The sequence below is a fragment of the Perca flavescens genome, chromosome 16, assembly GCF_004354835.1.
Source record: "Perca flavescens isolate YP-PL-M2 chromosome 16, PFLA_1.0, whole genome shotgun sequence".
NCBI lineage: Eukaryota > Metazoa > Chordata > Actinopteri > Perciformes > Percidae > Perca > Perca flavescens.
Window position 1 is genome coordinate 7836779 of NC_041346.1, and position 19351 is coordinate 7856129.

Below are 19351 nucleotides of genomic sequence, written 5' to 3' on the forward strand. Positions count from 1 at the left end.
AACCCACAACTTCTTTGAGCTTTTAAAATGTTTCTTTTTAGTACTTTATTTTTTAAATGTCATGTTGTTGAAATGAATACCTCAGACTAAGTGAGAAATCCTAGCCTAAGTTAAAAGTTTAGAATCTGGTAACTTGTGTTTATAACTGTGTATCACTTGATATGGACCCATACCAAAGTGATGTGTTTTTCTATAACATAATTTGAGAAATATAACCATGTATTTCTATGTAGTTCTCAACTGTTAAATGATATCTGAACATAAGCAGCTTTACTAGAGCTTTGCCCAAATAAAGTACAGACTAAATTGGCAAAATTATGATTAATTAAGTCATGAACTGTTTGAAAAAATAGGTAAACAAGATTACAAATCTGACCAGACATTCAATGTCAGCTTTTGGTGCTTAACAAGTTCAGTGTATAATAATAACCACTAGTTACAGCATCGTTGTTAAATCGTTAACACTTTCTTAAATGTGGATGTGCCACATCTCGCCACCAGCCAAGTCAACCAGGTTCTACACTGTCGGTATTGTTAAACACGTGTACGACTGTGTGAGCAGACCAAACTAGTTGAGCTTAGGTAATCATCATGATGAGCTCATTCTCTCCTGCTGCGGTTCACTGAAGCCAAAAAAAAGCAGATTTAGTGCAAAAAAAAAAAAAAAAAGTCCTCTGCTGCAGGCATGTGACCCCCGACGCCCAACCCCACCACAGCCAGCTGTCACACTCTGCTCTGTACATCTACTTTTTATCCTCTTCTACCTTTTGTTAACTGAGCAGACTTTTTAAAGAAGTTTCCTCTGCTGCTGCCTGTGTCCCCCAGAATATCCCTCACCGCGTCTAAGGAAAAAGACCATCATCATAATATAACATAATATTCATCTGCTCTTTGGCCAACGTTACAAGACGTACTTTATTTATTAGGGATAATGCACATGAATCGATTTTATTGTGATGTAAGTGTGCCCCATTTAGCCAAATGGCAAATTTTCATCTGCAGGTTGACATTAAAAAGACAAAAAGACAGCTCTACACACACTGAAGTATATAGCAGGATACAGAATAAACACAAATTACTTTTCTTTTTTTATGATCAATGTTTTATTATTTTTTATATTTTTAACATACAGAACAAATAAATGCCCTTGAACAAGAACCAAAACCCTCTCCCCCCCCCCCACCCTCTGCGGTCTCGAGGAAAACGAAAAATCACACCTTGCCTAGTCGCTCTCCTCTAATTCTTGTGGTGTTGTGGTCATTAGGACTGATACTTGTGCTGCTGCATTTTTCCATAGTAATTTGTAGCCAGGTAATCAACTATAGTTGATTACCTGGCTACAAATTACTTTTCTTATATTATAAAGGAAAGATTGCACATGCTAATTATTACTTTACAACAACAGACAAGACTAACATTAGAAAGGACAACAAAATACAGTGCTATACGCATTTACATTGGGGACATAACGCACACAAGGCAAACAGTATTAAACATCACATAAAGTGAACATATTGCAAACAAAATGGACAGAAGATGAACTGGTGCAACTGTGTTTAAATAGGTAACACAACAAGATCTGGGCTTAATAAATATGTGTACTGTATGAGATTACTAAATGCCAAGGAAAAACAAACATGGAGGATGGTAACAAAGCAGCAGAGATTTGAGAGGCACAGCTTGATTCCTGGCACTATTTTGGATTTGATTTTAAAAAAAATGTTTGTTTACACTGTCTGTGTCAAAGTAAATATAATGGATAATAAAAGCAATATGTGGACACATCTGGATGTGACTGATAGAGCTATCATCCAACTTAAATAACACACGCTGTTTATTCTTATGCATCTTAATAATTGAGGTGACATTCAGCAGCATTGAAAAAAATAAATATATATCATATAAATAAATCTTTGCTGACCTTTTAAAAACCCTTTTTGCACCAATGTGGGGTTTCTTCTTTCACTTTATTTGAACAAATACATGCCTGTTTTTTTCTGTTTATTTGGTAGAGAATACTGTCCTCTCCTGCTCATATAACCTTTTCAAAAGTCAGATTATGTCAAACATGCTTTGTTGTCAAGCTAAAGACAAAGCTCACATCACAAAAAGTTGACATTTGCAGACATCTGGCAGCAACAGTCTATTCTATAAAAACTACTTGTTAAGTACTGTATTTCATTCTTCACCGAATATTTTGATAACAGGAATTAAATCCTTTTTAAGATGAGTATATCAGAGTGAAAGAATCTGTTCATGTCTTCTGTCTTCCTTCATTTTTGCCTCTACTTGTACTTTCTCCATCCCTCTGCCTCCGCGGCCATCTGCTATAGACAGAGGGAAGTGGTGAATTGTATTTTTTTTGTACAGATGGAAGGGAGAGGATAAAGAGACCGGGTCATCAAATCTCTGACCTAATCTCATCTGGGTAAACTGCAGCAGTGGCAGGTAGAATCATTCAAAGCCACGTTTCCAAAGAAGCCTTTAAAAACGGAGACGTTTGTAAATGAATATTAAACCTCGGAAAAAAGTGTGCGCACAAGGCTACTGAAGATGGGCATGTAGGTGCTGAACTGCTGCACAGTCATCCATGCATGACTTCAGTTTGCACAACTGTTATCACAATCGGAGTCAAAATGCAGGTCCTTTAATCGCCATGCACAAAACACGTACAACCAGGATAATACACTGTGAGCCAACACACCAGAGGGATTATTACACACACACACACACACACACACACACAGAATAAATAAAGACTCCACAGGATTTACATTGTTTCTTTTTTTGTTCTCAGGATCCGAAGATGGGCTTTGGCATCGCAGTGTCAGGGGGGCGAGACAACCCGAACGAGGAAAGTGGCGAGACATCCATTGTGGTGTCCGACGTCCTGCAAGGAGGACCTGCTGATGGCTTGTTGTTGTGCGTACCATTGTTGCTCATAATTTAGTATTTAATCCTTGAACTCCACACAGAACAGTCATACACCTTTTCACACTGAGGGCTTTACCCGGGTTAAACCAGGGTTGACTTTGCGTTTGAAGGGTTAGGGCACGTTGACCAGCTTGGCTTCGCGACCCAGATCAAGAGGTGGGCCGGACACGGCTTAGATGCGGGTCACTTTCAATGTAAATTGCACACGGCCAGTTTCTAACAACCGGGACCGGTCAAATTATTTCATTGGTTGAAAATGGGGGTGAACATCGTGAAGCAATTGTCACAGGCTGCCGAGACAGCATTGATTTTTCTATCTTTTTTTTTTTTATAATGAGACGGGAAGCTTAACTTTAATTTTAATGTTATTAAACAAAAATGTTTCCCCCTCATCATTAAATGGTCATAAATCGATATTCGAGTGGCTTACTTCCTTGTTTACTGCTGCACCTGCAATGGATGAAATAAGAATGAAACTAAGCACTAAGCGTCTCTCTCCACATAATCATCTATTGAGTGTTTGATGGTTATTTATTTGTGCTTTAGAAATAACCATTGTGAAACAATTAGAAAATACTGTTATAGTTATCTCATTCACAGCTCCGTTCCGCTCTCTCTCTCTCTCTCTCTCTCTCTCTCTCTCTCTCTTCCCCAAGCTCACAGCTCGTCTACCCACCCTACTGTACAATCAGAGCTATATTAAATTTAGTACAATTCACATCCCATTCAATAGTGGAATTACTTAACTAAATTTTGCTATACCATTTATACTGAGGTATATGTTCTTTTTAATATCCCTGTATGTATTAGACCATGGTAGCCAAGAAAAATGCTTTTTGCATCAATGTTTATTTGTCCTGTATTTGATTCACAGGATTTGCCAAAAACAGACATTCCTTAAAGTCAATTTATTCATAGTCTTCCAAAACTTTTAAGAATTTTATGGTATACTGCAATATGAAATTATATGTTCATGATAGTCGTACAGGACTTCATCCACATCGCCCATGGCTCATTTAATCAATTCGACAACTGACAGGGATTAGTTCATAATTATATATATATATATATATATATATATATATATATATATATATATATATAGCGCTTTGATTATTGTTTTTATGGCTTAAAGGATTTATTTCCCTACTTGCATTGCATTATATTCCTTATTGGAAACTATCTGAACAGCGACACAGCCATTAGTGTTCCACCTGTCACTTTAGGTTCAAACTAAATATTAAATGTATTTATAAAAGTTATGTCTTTATTTTTGCAATAAACATTCACATTTAGCACCCTGAGAGTACCTACCAGAGAATACCAGTTCTTAAATTTAGCATGTTTAGCTCATACCAACGTGTGTTTGTTTGTGTAGTGAGAATGACCGAGTGGTGCAGGTGAACGCCATCCCCATGGACGGGGCCATCCACTCCTTCGCTGTCCAGACCCTCAGGAAGTGTGGCAAAGTAGCAAAGATTGTAAGTACAGCTTTTGCTTTGTTATTTGAACCTGACCTGATGCATGTTGGGGGTTTGAAACTTCATATTCATTGATGCTGCCTCTCTCCTTGTATTTCTGCTCTCTTTTTTCAGCAAAAAAAAAGAAAAGAAATTTATTGATTTGTTTGTAGTGACCTTTTTTCTTTTCTTTTCTTTTGATCAACAGACAGTCAAGAGGCCCAGGAAGGTTCCAGTCAATCTGCTGAACCGTCCCCCGTCACCTGATGACAGAGTCTTCAACAACGACTACAATGACGATTATTACGAGCAGGACCGCCGCAGTATGTACAGCAGCCGGAGTGGAGGTGGGCGGGACCACAGCCTGGAGAGGGAGCGAGGCGGGGGAGGCTACATGGATTCTGGCTACCAAACACGTGAGCGTGACTACGACAGGGACTATGACCGGCGGGAACGTGGTAGAGGCACAGAGAGAGACCTGAGCCCGGACCGGCAGTACAAGAGAGATGGCAGCAGAGGTCGCACTTTGGACCGAGAACGCAGCCCGGATCGCCCCTACAAGGGGGACCACATGCCCGTGCGCGACTACAGCCCGGACAGAAGGTACCGCAGCGAGCACGCGTTAGACCGAGACCACAGTCCCGACCGGCGCTACCGCAGCGAGCGAACGTTGGACCGCACCAACAGCCCAGACCTGCGCTACACACGTGACAGCCCTGCACGAGGCCGCGGCCGCGACCACAGCTTCGAACGAGGACGGGAACGCATCCCCAGTGACCTGAGGAAGTACGAGGAGCCGCCAAAGCGGAGTGGGAGCAGAGACCGTCTGGAGCGCTCCCCGTCACCTGTCGCCATGCCCATCCCTCTGCCCCGCCCCGCCCGGGACTTGGAGCCACTAGAGAAACCCATGAATGTGCTGCTGCTGAAGAACCGGCCCAACGAAGGTGTGAAACTAACTAATCTTGTCACTGTTGTTAGGCTGTTTGACTCCATTTTAACAACAAAATATATAGTTTTAAAACAGCTAATGTGATATTTTTTTTTTTTTTTTTTTTTTTTTCAAGGATGTCTGGGTATCTGTAAAGCCTGTTTATGTGTTGATACAAAGAGGATTTTTTTGATCCATCTTTTCCAGAGTATGGCCTTCGTCTTGGCAGTCAGCTCTTCATCAAAGAGATGACCAGCACAGGACTTGCCAGCAGAGATGGGAACCTGCAGGAAGGGGACATTATTTTAAAGGTAGGGTCAAGGTTTTTCCTCAAAGTGCAGATTGTGAACAAGCTTTGTGTCAGATATGATTATTGATTGATGTCTCATTATTCTTTTGTTAATATTTGAACTCCAACTTCTGGTGCAGGGGGTTAGTTTAGCGATTTAGGATGCTGTGTATTTTATTTGAAATAAAAAAAAAAAACTAAGATTTTTTTCTTGTTTTTAAACTTCTCTCTCTTTTTTTCTCTCTCTCTCTCTCTCTCCATATCAATGCTGTTGCATTGTTTCTTTGTAGTTAGTGCAGTGATTAGCATCTGACTGTGCTCCTGTTCTCCTCTCTGTCAGATTAACGGTACGGTGACAGAAAACCTGTCACTCAGCGACGCAGGGAAGCTGATCGAGAAGTCCCGCGGGAAGCTGCAGCTGGTGGTGCAGAGAGACAAACGGCAGGTGCTGATCAGAGTCCCCCCAATGGCGGACAGCGACTCGGAAATCGATGGTGAGAGACACTTGAAACTGAAAAGCAGCAGGTCCTATCCAGAGTAAAGGCAAACCCTAACGAGTGGCCGCCTTCATCGTGTATATATAAACCCACTGCGAATATGAACCTCATATTTAACTGTAGAAACATTGAAGCTGTTGTTGTTGTATTTGTCCATTAAACTTGTCTTCCCTTCATAAAATAAAAGGTGTACAAACACATCAGGTTTTATTATTTATATGTGTACAAATATTTGACAAAGCAGTAGTGGCACTATGAGCTAACCAGAGATTCACCATACTATCTTCATTATTCTTTCACCGTCATGATTACTCACTCTTTTATACCTGGTTTTAATGTCACATGACCGGACGGCGTGCTGTGATTGGTAGGGACCAATCTAGAAAAATGGTGTGAGTGGATTGTTTGCTGACCAAATGTTTGCCGGTGGGGTGGGGGGGGTAGCCGGAAGACTTATGACCCACTTTCTCTGGTTTTGGGACTCAGTGTGTGTGTTTCTGCCTGTGTGAAAGTGCTCCCCCGCCTTAGGCAGGGTGACCTAATCCCCCATCATAATCCTGCTAGTGGATATGACAAAATTTCATTATGGTAAGGTTGGCACCGCAGCAGCTCTCTGGTTTTTGCTGTCCAGTATCCCTCTCTGTAAATGCCTGAGAACAATAGGGACTGATTGTGTGTGTGTGTGAGGAGTTTTAGCTCTGCAAGGTTTAAATCACCTTAAGTGCATCTACTTAATTTTGCTTTGTAATGGATTTCTATGCTTCGTCAATCAAGCCATGCTAAAGTACAAATAATCTATCCTTTGTTTCTAAATGTCAAGATCCTTGGAGCGGGTAGTACATATGACTGGGCGTACTCCACTTTGTAGTGATGTGACCTTTATTTATGTGGCACCTTCGTGTGTGTTTGTGCCCTTTGCTGCTTCCATGACCTGTGGGCCATTTGAATTGTGTAAAAGCCAGGTTATGTAATTTAAGAAGAAATTATACATTACATACATATATTTTACTTTTCCAGACATGTTTAGTCTCCTTTTTATATTACCTGAACATGAAGGCAGTATGAAGCCCAAAGGCATCACAGACACCTCTTTGAACTTGTTTGTTCATGTGTGTTGCAGATATCTCCGAGATTGAGTCGTACCGCTCCTACTCTCCGCAGGATGACAGGCGGGGCCACCACTCCGACCTCTCCTCCCACTCCTCCAATGAGAGGCTAAGAGAAAAGCCCAGGTAAGCTGTCATTAAATCTAGAGCCACGGGAAGAAATTATTTCCCCTACCTTAAGTTTAACTGCTTGAATTTTAGAGTTTTGTTCTTCACAGAGGAAGGCCACAAAGAGTCCACTAAGAGTCATTTAATTATCTGTGTGTGATTAATACAGCAGAAAAATCGGGATATGCAGGATTATGTTTTTTGTTTCATGGCGCTTAGCCAAACCATCACATTAAATTAAATAGATTTACAGTGGTGATCATTATGTTTTTCCTTTTGCATCAACTAAGTGCTATTACGTTTAGCTGTATATTTATTTTTTATCAGACATTTTAGTCTTATCCTGATAGTATCGACTGACTTTGAGGGCTCGTGTTTGGGGGTTTCGGGGGTTATTGAGGGATGACCTGCAACAAAGATCCTGAGCTGAACTGTCTCACCAGAATGTCCTATTAAAGAGACTTATTCTGAATTTGTGTAATTACCAGAGAGGATCCACCCAACAGACTGGCAAAAATGGGCGCCATGCCAACACCATTCAGAATTCCGGACAGGGCTGTAGAAGACATGCCCCCTTTGTCAGCAGAAAGGGAGGAGCCCAGACCAGAAACGCCACCAGGTATTTCTCCTTTTCTTTATATAAAGCTTTGATCATTTACCAGGTTGAAGTATATGTAAATGCTGAGTCAATTTAAAAATATATTTTTTTTCTGTGTCTGCAGTACTAGCAGCCACTGTAGTTCCAAGGGTTCATGCTCCTCCTAAGTTGCCCCTAAAGCCAAGCATAGAGGACCTGGAAGTGTATGGGTTAGTATATCACAAATACTTATTCAGGGTGACACTGTCTAGACTTTTGACCACACATCCCTTCGTCTCTCTCTGGGTTCATCTGGGCGTGTCCATTCATTTTTGTTGTTTTGAAGTTGTATACAATTCTGTAGCCTTCCAGTTATGTATTTAACTCCAAACATTCATATTTTGGTGGAAGTAAGTATGTTTCAACGTCAAAATGCTGTTTTCCCAAGCCCTTCTAAAAAATGTTCCACACGTGACCTGATGTAGCTTTCTGTATGGTGACTTTGCTTCAGAACAGTACAGTAATTTGAATGGCAGTCAGCACGGCGCCATTTTTGGAGAAGCGGACAGGAAGATAAGCAATGTACTGCTATGGACGCCCCGTTAGGTCGGATCTGAAAGTCCGAAAGCCGTATGTACTGCTGTGGACGGGTACCAGCAAAACCTATCTTAGCCACTTAAAAAAGGACCACCTAAAAAAAATCTATATTTTCATCGCTTTACCTTACCGTCAGACAGCCCTTTCCGCCGGGGAACTGAAGCAGTAATTTTGCTCTCTTCAAATCTACCGGACTCCAAACGTGTGGCTAAAGCTGAGTGGGTGTTCTCATTTGAAAAACCATGAAAAGAACACAGATGGACCCGGCCTTTAAGCCAGAGACCCATAGTGAAAATTGTATATGAAAGAATTTCCTTTGTCTTGTCTTTCCTTTATGTTTATGTAAAATGAGATCTTGCTTTCATTGCCCAGGCCGAACACAGTGATGGTGCGTTTCCAAAAAGGAGACAGTGTGGGTATGAGACTGGCAGGGGGAAATGATGTTGGCATCTTCATTGCTGGTGTTCAGGAGGACAGCGCAGCTGAGCAGGAGGGTCTCCGCACAGGAGATCAGATCATGAAGGTGAGACTTATCTTATTCAACATCAAAAACAGCAGAGTAAACCTTATTTTGACTCAATAGTACAAGACACCGTTTGTTCATCAGATCCCCATTAGACTCTGACCAGGGTGTAGGCACCAACTATTGAACAGTAATGTAAACATAGCATAACGATAAAAGAATAATAAGAGAAAGGCAACATTTTAATTATGTATAAGCAAAATCATTAAAAGCACAATCCATGTTGTAAATGTAAACCAAAGGCAGGACTAGAATCTGCTATCACCCCAAACGTTGATGGGCAGAACTGAGAAGTAATCAGCGCCCCCTCCCCCTACCCCCCCTCTTTTATTTATTTATTTATTTTTAACTCTTGTGCTGGTGTTCAGGTGTCTTATTCTTATGTGTAAAAAAGTTTCCTATTTGATCTGCTGGTTATGATGTATTTAAGTCTTTTCTATAGTATACCACTCTCTCTTATGGTATCTCTTAAATGTTGTGTCTGTTTCAGGTGAACAACATGGACTTCAGAGGCATGGTGCGTGAGGATGCTGTCCTGTATCTCCTGGAGATTCCCAAAGGAGAAGATATAACCATTCTTGCTCAAAGCAAACCTGAAGGTACTATACTGTACATGTAGATAGAGAATTGTAGCGGAACCCCAATTGAGCCTTCAAATCCACTTTACAGGGTTAAGTCATTTATTTCCCACCTGTAGTCTGAGGTCATTAGGTCAGAGGCTATTAGTGATTCCCCGCACTCATTGTAAAACTAGAGGGGATCGATCATTCCAAGCAGTGGCTCCTAGGCTGTGGAATGCCTTGCCTCCCTTTCTACGTTGTGTGAATTATGTCAAATCTTTTAAAAAGCAATTGAAGACTCTGCTATTCAAGCAGGCTTTTAGTTAGTCATGGTTTTTTTATGGTTGTTTATGTATTTTATTTGTATTTACATTTTCTTGTATTTTAATTTGTTGTATTGTATTACATTTTATTGTGAAGTACTTTGTGATTTTTATCTGTGAAAGGTGCTATACAAATTAACTTTACTTACTTTCTTGTTTTAACTTTAGTTTTGTGTCATTGGTTTTCTGTTTCAGTGTACAAGGACATTTTAGCATCTGGCAGAGGTGACTCTTTCTTCATCAGGACCCACTTTGAGTATGAGAAGGAGTCCCCTCAGAGCCTCCCTTTCACCAGAGGAGAGATCTTCAAAGTGACGGACACACTTTATGATGGCAAACTGGGCAACTGGCTCGCAATCCGCTCTGACAAAGACAACCAGCTGCGGGAGAAAGGAATCATCCCCAACAAGAGCAGGTGTGTGCAGGGGTAGTGGTTGTGGTGGTTATGTATTAAAGGTCCCATGGCATGACAATTTCACTTTATGAGGTTTTTTAACATTAATATGCGTTCCCCCAGCCTGCCTATGGCCCCCCAGTGGCTAGAAATGGTGATAGGTGTAAACCGAGCCCTGGGTATCCTGCTCTGCCTTTGAGAAAATGAAAGCTCAGATGGGCCGATCTGGAATCTTCTCCTTATGAGGTCATAAGGAGCAAGGTTACCTCCATTTGCCCACCCATGAGAGAGAGAGAGAGACATCATGGCTTTCAAACGAGCAAAGTCGCAGTTGGTCAAGGCCACACCCCCACCCTCCACCTTGCCCCCCCTTCTCTCCTCCTCAATAGCTACAGACACAGAAATGGCACATCCTAAGGAAAGCTCATTGAGGGACTGGCTCTAGTGGCTGTAATTCTACACCAAGGCTGAATTTTGAACTTCAGATACAGTATTAGGGGACCACTAAGGTCTATATAAAAGAGACTTCAGATACAGTATTAGGGGACCACTAAGGTCTATATAAAACAGACTTCAGATACAGTATTAGGGGACCACTAAGGTCTATATAAAAGCATCCAAAGAGCACCATGTCATGGGACCTTTTAAGTATTTGTTAAAATAACTTGCCATGACATGTGTGCTTCTGTAATGTTAGTGTTGGTCATGCTAGCACAAATTCAATTCAGTCATTCACTGGCTTTGGAGCAGCTAACTGCATCCTCTGATCAGCTCTACCATCCAGCAGCACAAGGCTCTGCTTCATCCAGAGAAGGTAAAGTCCGCACAACAGCTTAATGCTCCGGATTTTATCAGTTTTCATCACATCACATGATCAGAGGTCATGCGATATGATGAAAACAGATAAAGGGTCATGGATCACTGCTAGAGATGCCGGTGACCGGAATTGGCCAATTTTCACGTGCTCAGCCATGACCGGCGACCGGCAAGTCAGTCTGACATATGCCGATTTTATGCTGGTCAAATGCAATCGGGCGCCGCATGATTAACATCGCGCAACATCAGCGCACCGCCGCTCAATCAGCCGTTTATGAAATGTTATAAAGTCGTAATTATACACAGCTCTGCAGAGCCGTCTGCTCTACTGATCTCAGCTGCTCTCTCTCTCCCCTCTGAGGCTGAATAAGTGGAACATGAAAAACGCGGGTCCCGTAAAATATGACAGCTACAGTTTATTGGAAAATAGCGTTGGGCTCACTGACTTTGAATTTACTGTTTATCAGACCCCAGATGAGACAAGAAGCTAACGTTAGCGAACGCTGTGGTGACAGTCCCTCTGCCTCCCGGCTGTATTCCTCCGACACACTGTATTAACGTTACTGTTTAAAAGGCTTTCCAGGTTAGTGGGGATGCATACCGCTCAAAACATTAAAAACGTAGTAATCTTCCCCCAGTGTTTAGTTTGTTGCTAAACTGTGTGTAAAATGAGTGGTGACGTTTGTTTTCAGGTAACGTTACTGTTGACGTTCAAACAGGCCTGCGTGTGTGTTTTGAGAAATATCTTTATACTGCAAGGCTATATTTATTATATTAAGTTGGATATTGGATGTGAAAAGAAGGAAATTGTTCTAACATTGTACTTTTAGATGTGTGTGAATTTCCCACACCACGAGTAATTTATATAGTTCTATTTTATAGTGATCGATTATCTATTAAAAAAATGTTCTATGTAAAATGTTCTAGAAAGAAAAGATAGAAAATAAATATTTGTGTGTGCTGTAAAGTGGTTAGAAAAAATTAAATCGGAATCGGCTAAAATCGGTATCAGCTGGCCTAACTCAAAGAAAATCGGAATCGGCCTAGAAAGTTGTAATTGGTGCATCTCTAGTCACTGCAATCAAATACACCTGAGGAAGGCCAAATTGTGGGCCGAAACGTTGTGTGCCTTATTTGCACTAAAAACATTTTGTCTGGAGGATTAAGCTGTTGTGCGGACTTTACCTTCTTTGAACATTCACTTTTTTGTCCTGCACCAGCAACTACATGGATGTGAAGAACATTGTCTTTTTTTTTTTTTAACCTATCTCTGCTTCATGCAGAGTCAAAACAAACAATGTAGTGTGGAGAACTGTTTAAGCAAATGTATAATTGATTATAGACATGAAGCTGACTAAAGCTCCTTTTTTATTTTGCCTCACAGAGCAGAACAAATGTCCAACGTCCAGAATGCCGCTCGGGTAGCGTCAGGCAACGACAGAGGAGACTTCTGGAGGCTGAGAGGTCAAAGGGCGGCGAAGAAGAAAGACTTACGCAAGAGCCGAGAGGACCTGAGCGCAGCTCCAGTCACCACAAAATTCCCTGCATACGAGAGAGTGGTCTTACGCGAAGGTACCCAAAGAAGTGTTCTTCTGGTCACTCTGCAGTTTCTCACTAAGTATATTTTGGCTGTTTTTCCTGTTTACTTGTGACTGAATTGTATCCTGTTTGTTTTGTTTAGCTGGTTTCAGGAGACCAGTGGTGATATTTGGGCCCATTTCCGATGCTGTGAATGAAAAACTGGCCAATGACATGCCGAGCGAGTTTGTAGTCGCCAGTAAGTGCTTACCTTATCACTTATTCATTGAAATTGTTTTAAATTGTACTGTAGCTCACTTTGTTGTGCTGTGTTGTATAACATAGAATTTACATAGGTCATATTAAAAGTATTTTAGGATGAAAGATTATTGCACATGAACGTCATTCTGCATTGTGATATTTTATTTTTTTTCACTCTCAATCTCAGAAACGGAGCCCAAGGATGCCGGAAGTGAGAAATCCTCCGGAGTGGTGAGACTAAACACCATCAGACAAATCATTGAACAGGTATGGTATACTAGGAAAAGATTACAGTTTAATGAAAATGCTGTTAGATCAACTAACATTCAACCACCTCCCTGTTTCCTCAGGACCGTCACGCTCTGCTTGATGTGACTCCCAAAGCTGTGGACACTCTGAACTACACCCAGTGGTATCCCATCGTCCTCTTCCTGAACCCAGACAGCAAGCAAGGCGTCAAGACCATGAGGAGCCGCCTCGTACCCGGATCTACCCGCAGCGCACGCAAACTGTATGAGCAGGCCGTCAAGCTGAGGAAGGCCTGCTCGCACCTGTTCACTGGTAGGTTTCACCACGAAAGTGGCTGTTACTTCACATCAATAGTGACAAATGTAATAAATGTATAAAAGTTAAAAGGTGCTGTACCTGACTAAATCAAGGTTAATAGTAGAAATAGCAATTCAAATCAGGCAATTTAAAGTGCAACAATTCATTACAAAAGATAAACGGGGCTAGCTTTTAAAAAGACAGTGATAAGAAAGGGTGGAAGGATACTTTACCTATCGCACCTTTCCTTTTCTTCTGTATAGATTTTAGGGCTGCACCGATTATTTTCATAGTCGATTAATCTGTTGATTATTTTCTCGATTAATCGATTAGTTGTTTGGTCTCTAAAATGTGAATATGGTGGATAATGTGGATCAGTGTTTCCCAAAAGCCCAAGATGACGTCCTCAAATGTCTTGTTTTGTCCACAACTCAACTCAAGATATTCAGTTTACGGTCACAGAGGAGAGAAGAAACTAGAAAATATTCACATTTAACAAGCTGGAATAAAAGAATTTTTACTTTAGTCTTAAAAAATTACTCAAATCGATTATCAAAATAGTTGGCAATTTAATTTAAAAGTTGACAACTAATCGATTAATCTTTGCAGCTCTAATAGATTTAGCTATCTTCAGGATTTAAAGACTTATTTTTTCACCAGCTTCAACTTAAAGTGTAGTACTGCGGTGACTCATTAAGAATCCCACAGATTACCTGACACGTTGGAGATTCTTGGCCTAACTGATGTCGTTGTTGTTTTTGTGTGCTCGTTCAGCGACTATCGACCTGAACTCGGCCAATGACGCGTGGTATGGCAGCGTGAAAGATTCAATTCAGGAGCAGCAGGACAGAGCTGTGTGGGTGTGTGAGGGCAAGGTGAGTCTTGTCATCTGTGTGAATGACACAGTGCTGCAGCCATTTCTCAAAGATTGACATGAGTTTAAGGGACTCTGAGAATAAGACAGTAGTAATTTGACTGAGTTGTGTGAGTTATAATACATGCGGTATTGAGTTTGCATTTTGTCCCTTCTTCTCCTCCTCAGTTGGACGGTTCAGACGAGGACCTGGATCTCCAGGACGACCGCATGTCCTACCTGTCGGCAATGAGCGCAGACTACCTGAGCATGGACAGCCGCCTAGCCAGCGACTACGAGGACACAGCGGACGAGGGCGGGGCTTACACGGACAACGAGCTGGACGAGACACTGGACGAGCCCCAGCCGGTGTCGGCCATCAGTCGATCATCGGAGCCCGTACTGCCAGAGGAGGTGGGAACGCTGATACGTGCTGATGCTGTATGAAATACCGCACGGTGTATGCTGTAGGAGGGGAACCCTTTGAATTCTCGCCATTGTTTCCATAATCTTTCCCTGACAACCCACGTGTGTGTGTGTGTGTGTGTGTGTGTGTGTGTGTGTGTGTGTGTGTGTGTGTGTCTGTCTGTCTGTCTGTCTGTCTGTCTGTCTGTCTGTCTGTCTGTGTGTTTAGAAGCCTCACCCTGAACCCCGGGCTCGTATGAGGAGGGCAGGGAGCAGAGAGATGCTGAACCGAGACCCCAGCCCTCCTCCTCCTTTTACCCCCGAACCCCCGAAGGTGAGAATTATTTTGTCCCTTATTGGGAGCAGTAGGCTAGTTGGAGCCAATCACTTCCAGGATCTGTGCTGTGCTAGGCTAGCCTTGGGGGCGAGAGACAGTTAGGACACGCACGGAGATGAGACGGGTATGTATGGACTTATCTAACTCTGGGGGATACGGTGAAGAAGCTAAAGTCCCAATAAGTCTGCGTGTTCCTTTTTAAGTAAGTTGTGCAGGTTCTGCTGATAATGTCTAGGGCTGAAGATGTTGACAGTGACACATTGCTGAACCTCACTTTAAAAATCTCCCAAGATGCCGCAGTCTACCCGCAGAAGAAGTGAATCATACTAATTTAAACCCAAACAGAATTTAATATATACCAGTTAGGATATTTTTACCTCATGTTGCAGCTTTTCCATGTGTCAGGTGGTTTGTTTTGAAGAGGCATGATGCTGAAGCAGACCGTCCATAAAGGTTTCAGATGGTCCAAAAAAAAAGAAATCACAAACATTCTTTTTATTGTGACAGGTGCGGGTTCAGAATCGGACCGAGTCCTCGCGCAGCTATGACTCGCACTCCAGCAGCACCATCAGCAGCGATGCAGCCGGTGTAAACAAGCCGCTCCCCCCTCCTGTGGCCCTCAAGCCCACCATCCCCCGTCTGAACCAGCCGTCAGTGGCGAAGGGGCCGGGGGAGGAGGACCCCGCCAACACATCCTTCCTCGGCAAGGTCAGGATTATCATATTGCATTTTTAGACCATCAAAAAAAGTGACTTAGGATTCAAATTCGGATCTATCAAATCTCAAATATCCCTTTTTAAGAAATAACTTTTCTTGGCTCATCCAGCATTTAGTTTTTCCTGGTGTTTAAGATGGAGGCTTTGACTCAGTTAATAAATTATTATTTTTCATTTTCTTCCTCTTTTGCTTTCTTTGCTTCTAATATGAAATAGCAAATGGGTGACCAGGTAACTGAATGCGTCTGCATTCGTCTTAAATGTTTGTAACCCTCCTCTTAAATCCATGATTATTCATCATCTATCTATGTTCTGCCATCTTCATTTCATGGTTATTACACTCAAATATTTCATTTGACAGTCACTGTTATATGAATCATGCCATGTGGATGTGCAGTATCTACTGTTTATCACCACCAATGGAACTGGAATTAACACTTGTTCTTCTCGTAGATTAAAGCTTTTGAGAAGATGGACCACCTGGCCCGAGCTCAGAGGATGCTGGAGCTGCAGGAAGCAGAAAATGCTCGAGTCAGTACGGTTTTTATTCATACTACTGCTTCAAGTATGATCAGCTCAGTGGCCGCTGTTCTGTAGCTCTGCCCTGATCCTTTTTCTACTTTAATCTAGCGTTAAAATGATTGATTTAAGATAACCGATGTGTAACCTACAGTCAGCTGCATCCTCAGCTCTGCAATGTTTTGTCAGTTTACGTGATGGATCAGGACCCGACATCTTTTTTTGTTCTCACCTGCATTTATTAGTGTTTTAGGCCCTAAAGCCAATAAAAAAATACCCACTTGATTGGTTTATCTCAGAGTGACTGACTCAGATTAGCCTCAGCTGAACTTTAAGATGTATTTTTACAGATCGGACTTTTGTCCCCCATCTTTTTCATTGAAATCACTTCTGGAAGGGAGCTCTTTACAGCTACCAATAACTCTTTTAATTTACATATGGGCATGTGAGTATTGTTTTAAGATATGAACTCCTCCATTAAGTAAACCAAGTAAAAGAAAGCTGCAAAAACATTTCTGGTCTCTTGGATCCATGTTTGAATGTCTTATGGGGTATTTAAAAAAAATAAAATAAAAAAAACTTTTTATTCATGTTGACATATCTGGTTCTGCTCTCTTCTCTCTGCACAGTTGGAAATCGCCCAGAAGCATCCAGACATCTACGCTATCCCAGTGAAACTGCCAAAACCCAACCTCAACCGTCCTCAGCCAATAGGGTGAGAGCATCACTCGTCATAGTAAAAATTACATATTTATTAAGATGCTGTAAATTGTTAACTTTTAGTCCCATGAAAGGAAAAGCTAACTGTCCGTCTGTCTGTCTAGTTCGAGCTCCAACCCCGAGCAGCAGCCTCCCTTCCGACCGTACTCTGAGTCCAGAGGCTACGAGGACGACGAGGCCGACTACCGCAGGCAGCTGGCCGACCAGACCAAGAAAGGATACTACAATCCTCAGAAATACAAAGACACTGAGCTGTAGGCTGAGAAACCAGGAAGTGACATCATCAGCTCATCTGGACTCCTCCCTACATTAATTGCCGTGGTAACCGCTCATGCAGCACTACCTTGATGTAAACTCTCAGAACTTTGTTTGAGGTCCATTGTAACACTAATTTCAGACACTTTTCAATACACAAACTATTCTTACAAAGAGCGTATTTTGGCAAACAAAAAATGAACCTGTTGATATTTCAGTGTATATATTCTTATTTTTATTTTTTTTTTTAAGTGTCTGAAGGTTTTATTCCCCCCCAGCCCCTCATGTATTACTATGGCATTAGAGTCACCGAGACAAGTTAAAAGATTAATACCTCACGATTCTTTTAAACACCCAGGTTGTTAAACTACACTTTTTAGTTTTGAAGGTATTTCCAGAATGCTTAAAGACTCTTCCAACCAAAAACTATTACATTTAACTCCTTTCTAACTTAGGTTGCTCCTGTTTTTTTTAGAAAACTATGGTCCGTAACAATATTTAAGCAATAGCTCATGACAGGCGGTTGCGTCAAGCCGAACAACGCCCCTTAGCTGCTTTATAATCACGTCTTACAACCTTAAGTGGCCTACTGCTTTTATAAAACTGTCTTCAAGTATGGCAATATGAAAGTAAGTCACATTCCAATTTAAATAGATCCTCCTGGGCTGGCTGGCTGGCTGACTGCACATACCAAGGCGGTTGCTACGGAACACAGCACAGGTAACGTTAGCCTACATTAGCAGCTAGCACAGACTATTTCTTTAGCTTAATGCTAAAGAAAGGCACTCAACACAAACTAACTTATCGAGACAGCAGTAGACCAGCGACTAACCAATCAAGGCAGCGGTAGAACAGGAACTCCGGTGGCTTTTTCTATTTACAAATATAAAACTTGTTTCACATATTGAGGAAGGACATATGGCCAGCTACCATCTTTGTTTTGATCAGGGAAGTCTTTGAGGATTCTGGAACGAACTAAAACATCAGTAAGTCATGTTGGACAACCTTTTGGGTTTTGTCAAAGATATTTTTCAGAAAAGCCCCTTACCTGTGTTACTGGAGTTAACACCATGCTGCAACCACACCGTAGATATGGTACAGATACTGTGTACAGTATCTACGTTTTACTTTCTATTTAGTGCATTTTTTTTTGTATGCCACCAACTGTCTAACCACACACACACACGCGCAGCAGCAGCACACTTTGATGTCAAATAGGTGTTGGTCTTCCTCTTCTTGTTCCTGTCCTGCCATGTCAAGATTTATTGTACCTCGCTACATTCCTGATCGGACATTTGGATATATCTACACACTACCCTGTGCATTCTGGGAAGCGGCATATTTTCAAGTGCCTTGTAGCTCTGATGTTAGCTTGGGGGAAAAAATGAAAATCAACAGTACAATGTTCTTAAATTGACAAAACAAACTCATACATGCACCATCTGTTTCTTCTACTTCTGAGTTAAAAAAACATATGGACGTCATGACAAGCTAACATGTCTTTTAGTAAATAGAGACATGATGTCACAGACTTTACTGTTAGAATATAATCATGTACAGAATATTCAGACGATGGTGTGAAGAATTACTTAGAGGTGCAGCACAGCTGAGGCCGATATGTCTTTACGAGCTGCTTGCCACCAGAGACAATCACATTGTGGTGGCATATATGTTTTTATATTAAATATACATAAACTCCGTCAAGTCTTTGTACACAGGAGCATCTGGAATGTGGTGATGACAATCATTGATCATGTCTTTTAAATGTCTGTTAGTTACTTTTTTTAAGTTTGTGATCTCCTTAGTGTTACAGAACAGTCAATTCAAATAAATAAATCTCTTTTTTACATTGCTTTTTTTAAGTGTGTCTTCTTGAAAGGGTCAGGTTTTGGCAGATTTAAATCCTGACCACATGAAGTGGATGGACACAATAACATCAATAGTAATCTTTTACATTCTCAAAGTATTTAGAAAAATAATGGCTGGGTTCAAAAGGTTTCTTGCATTACCTTGATGCAGTAATTTCTTGTCGCTCTTGAACTGGACCTTTTTTTTATATATTTATTTTCGTAATTAGCCGACTGCACATTCAGCTCAAATCCTGTTGAA

At 41.4% G+C, this 19351-nt stretch overlaps 2 protein-coding genes across 4 annotated transcripts in view; one reads left to right on the top strand and one right to left on the bottom strand.

Annotated features, from left to right (window-relative positions):
• tjp2a (tight junction protein 2a (zona occludens 2)) overlaps window positions 1-19094 on the top strand; it is a 43954-nt gene extending 24860 nt beyond the window's left edge. For all 3 annotated transcript variants that reach the window (XM_028602533.1, XM_028602532.1, XM_028602531.1), the window contains 22 exons: window positions 2798-2922; window positions 4313-4415; window positions 4603-5338; window positions 5530-5633; window positions 5952-6105; window positions 7229-7340; window positions 7811-7941; window positions 8045-8129; window positions 8869-9019; window positions 9510-9618; window positions 10098-10317; window positions 12497-12684; window positions 12794-12889; window positions 13079-13158; window positions 13242-13452; window positions 14212-14312; window positions 14480-14704; window positions 14925-15029; window positions 15540-15740; window positions 16202-16279; window positions 16897-16982; window positions 17092-19094. In XM_028602533.1, the coding sequence (XP_028458334.1) occupies window positions 2798-2922; window positions 4313-4415; window positions 4603-5338; window positions 5530-5633; window positions 5952-6105; window positions 7229-7340; window positions 7811-7941; window positions 8045-8129; window positions 8869-9019; window positions 9510-9618; window positions 10098-10317; window positions 12497-12684; window positions 12794-12889; window positions 13079-13158; window positions 13242-13452; window positions 14212-14312; window positions 14480-14704; window positions 14925-15029; window positions 15540-15740; window positions 16202-16279; window positions 16897-16982; window positions 17092-17245 (3555 nt within the window). In that variant the 3' untranslated portion in view covers window positions 17246-19094. The remainder of the gene's footprint in view (window positions 1-2797; window positions 2923-4312; window positions 4416-4602; window positions 5339-5529; window positions 5634-5951; window positions 6106-7228; window positions 7341-7810; window positions 7942-8044; window positions 8130-8868; window positions 9020-9509; window positions 9619-10097; window positions 10318-12496; window positions 12685-12793; window positions 12890-13078; window positions 13159-13241; window positions 13453-14211; window positions 14313-14479; window positions 14705-14924; window positions 15030-15539; window positions 15741-16201; window positions 16280-16896; window positions 16983-17091) is intronic.
• The window catches only part of LOC114571541 (amyloid-beta A4 precursor protein-binding family A member 1), a 32925-nt gene continuing 32385 nt past the window's right edge, over window positions 18812-19351 (bottom strand). Inside the window, exon 14 of the mRNA XM_028602537.1 lies at window positions 18812-19343. The gene's annotated coding sequence lies outside the window, so the exon portion shown is untranslated. The remainder of the gene's footprint in view (window positions 19344-19351) is intronic.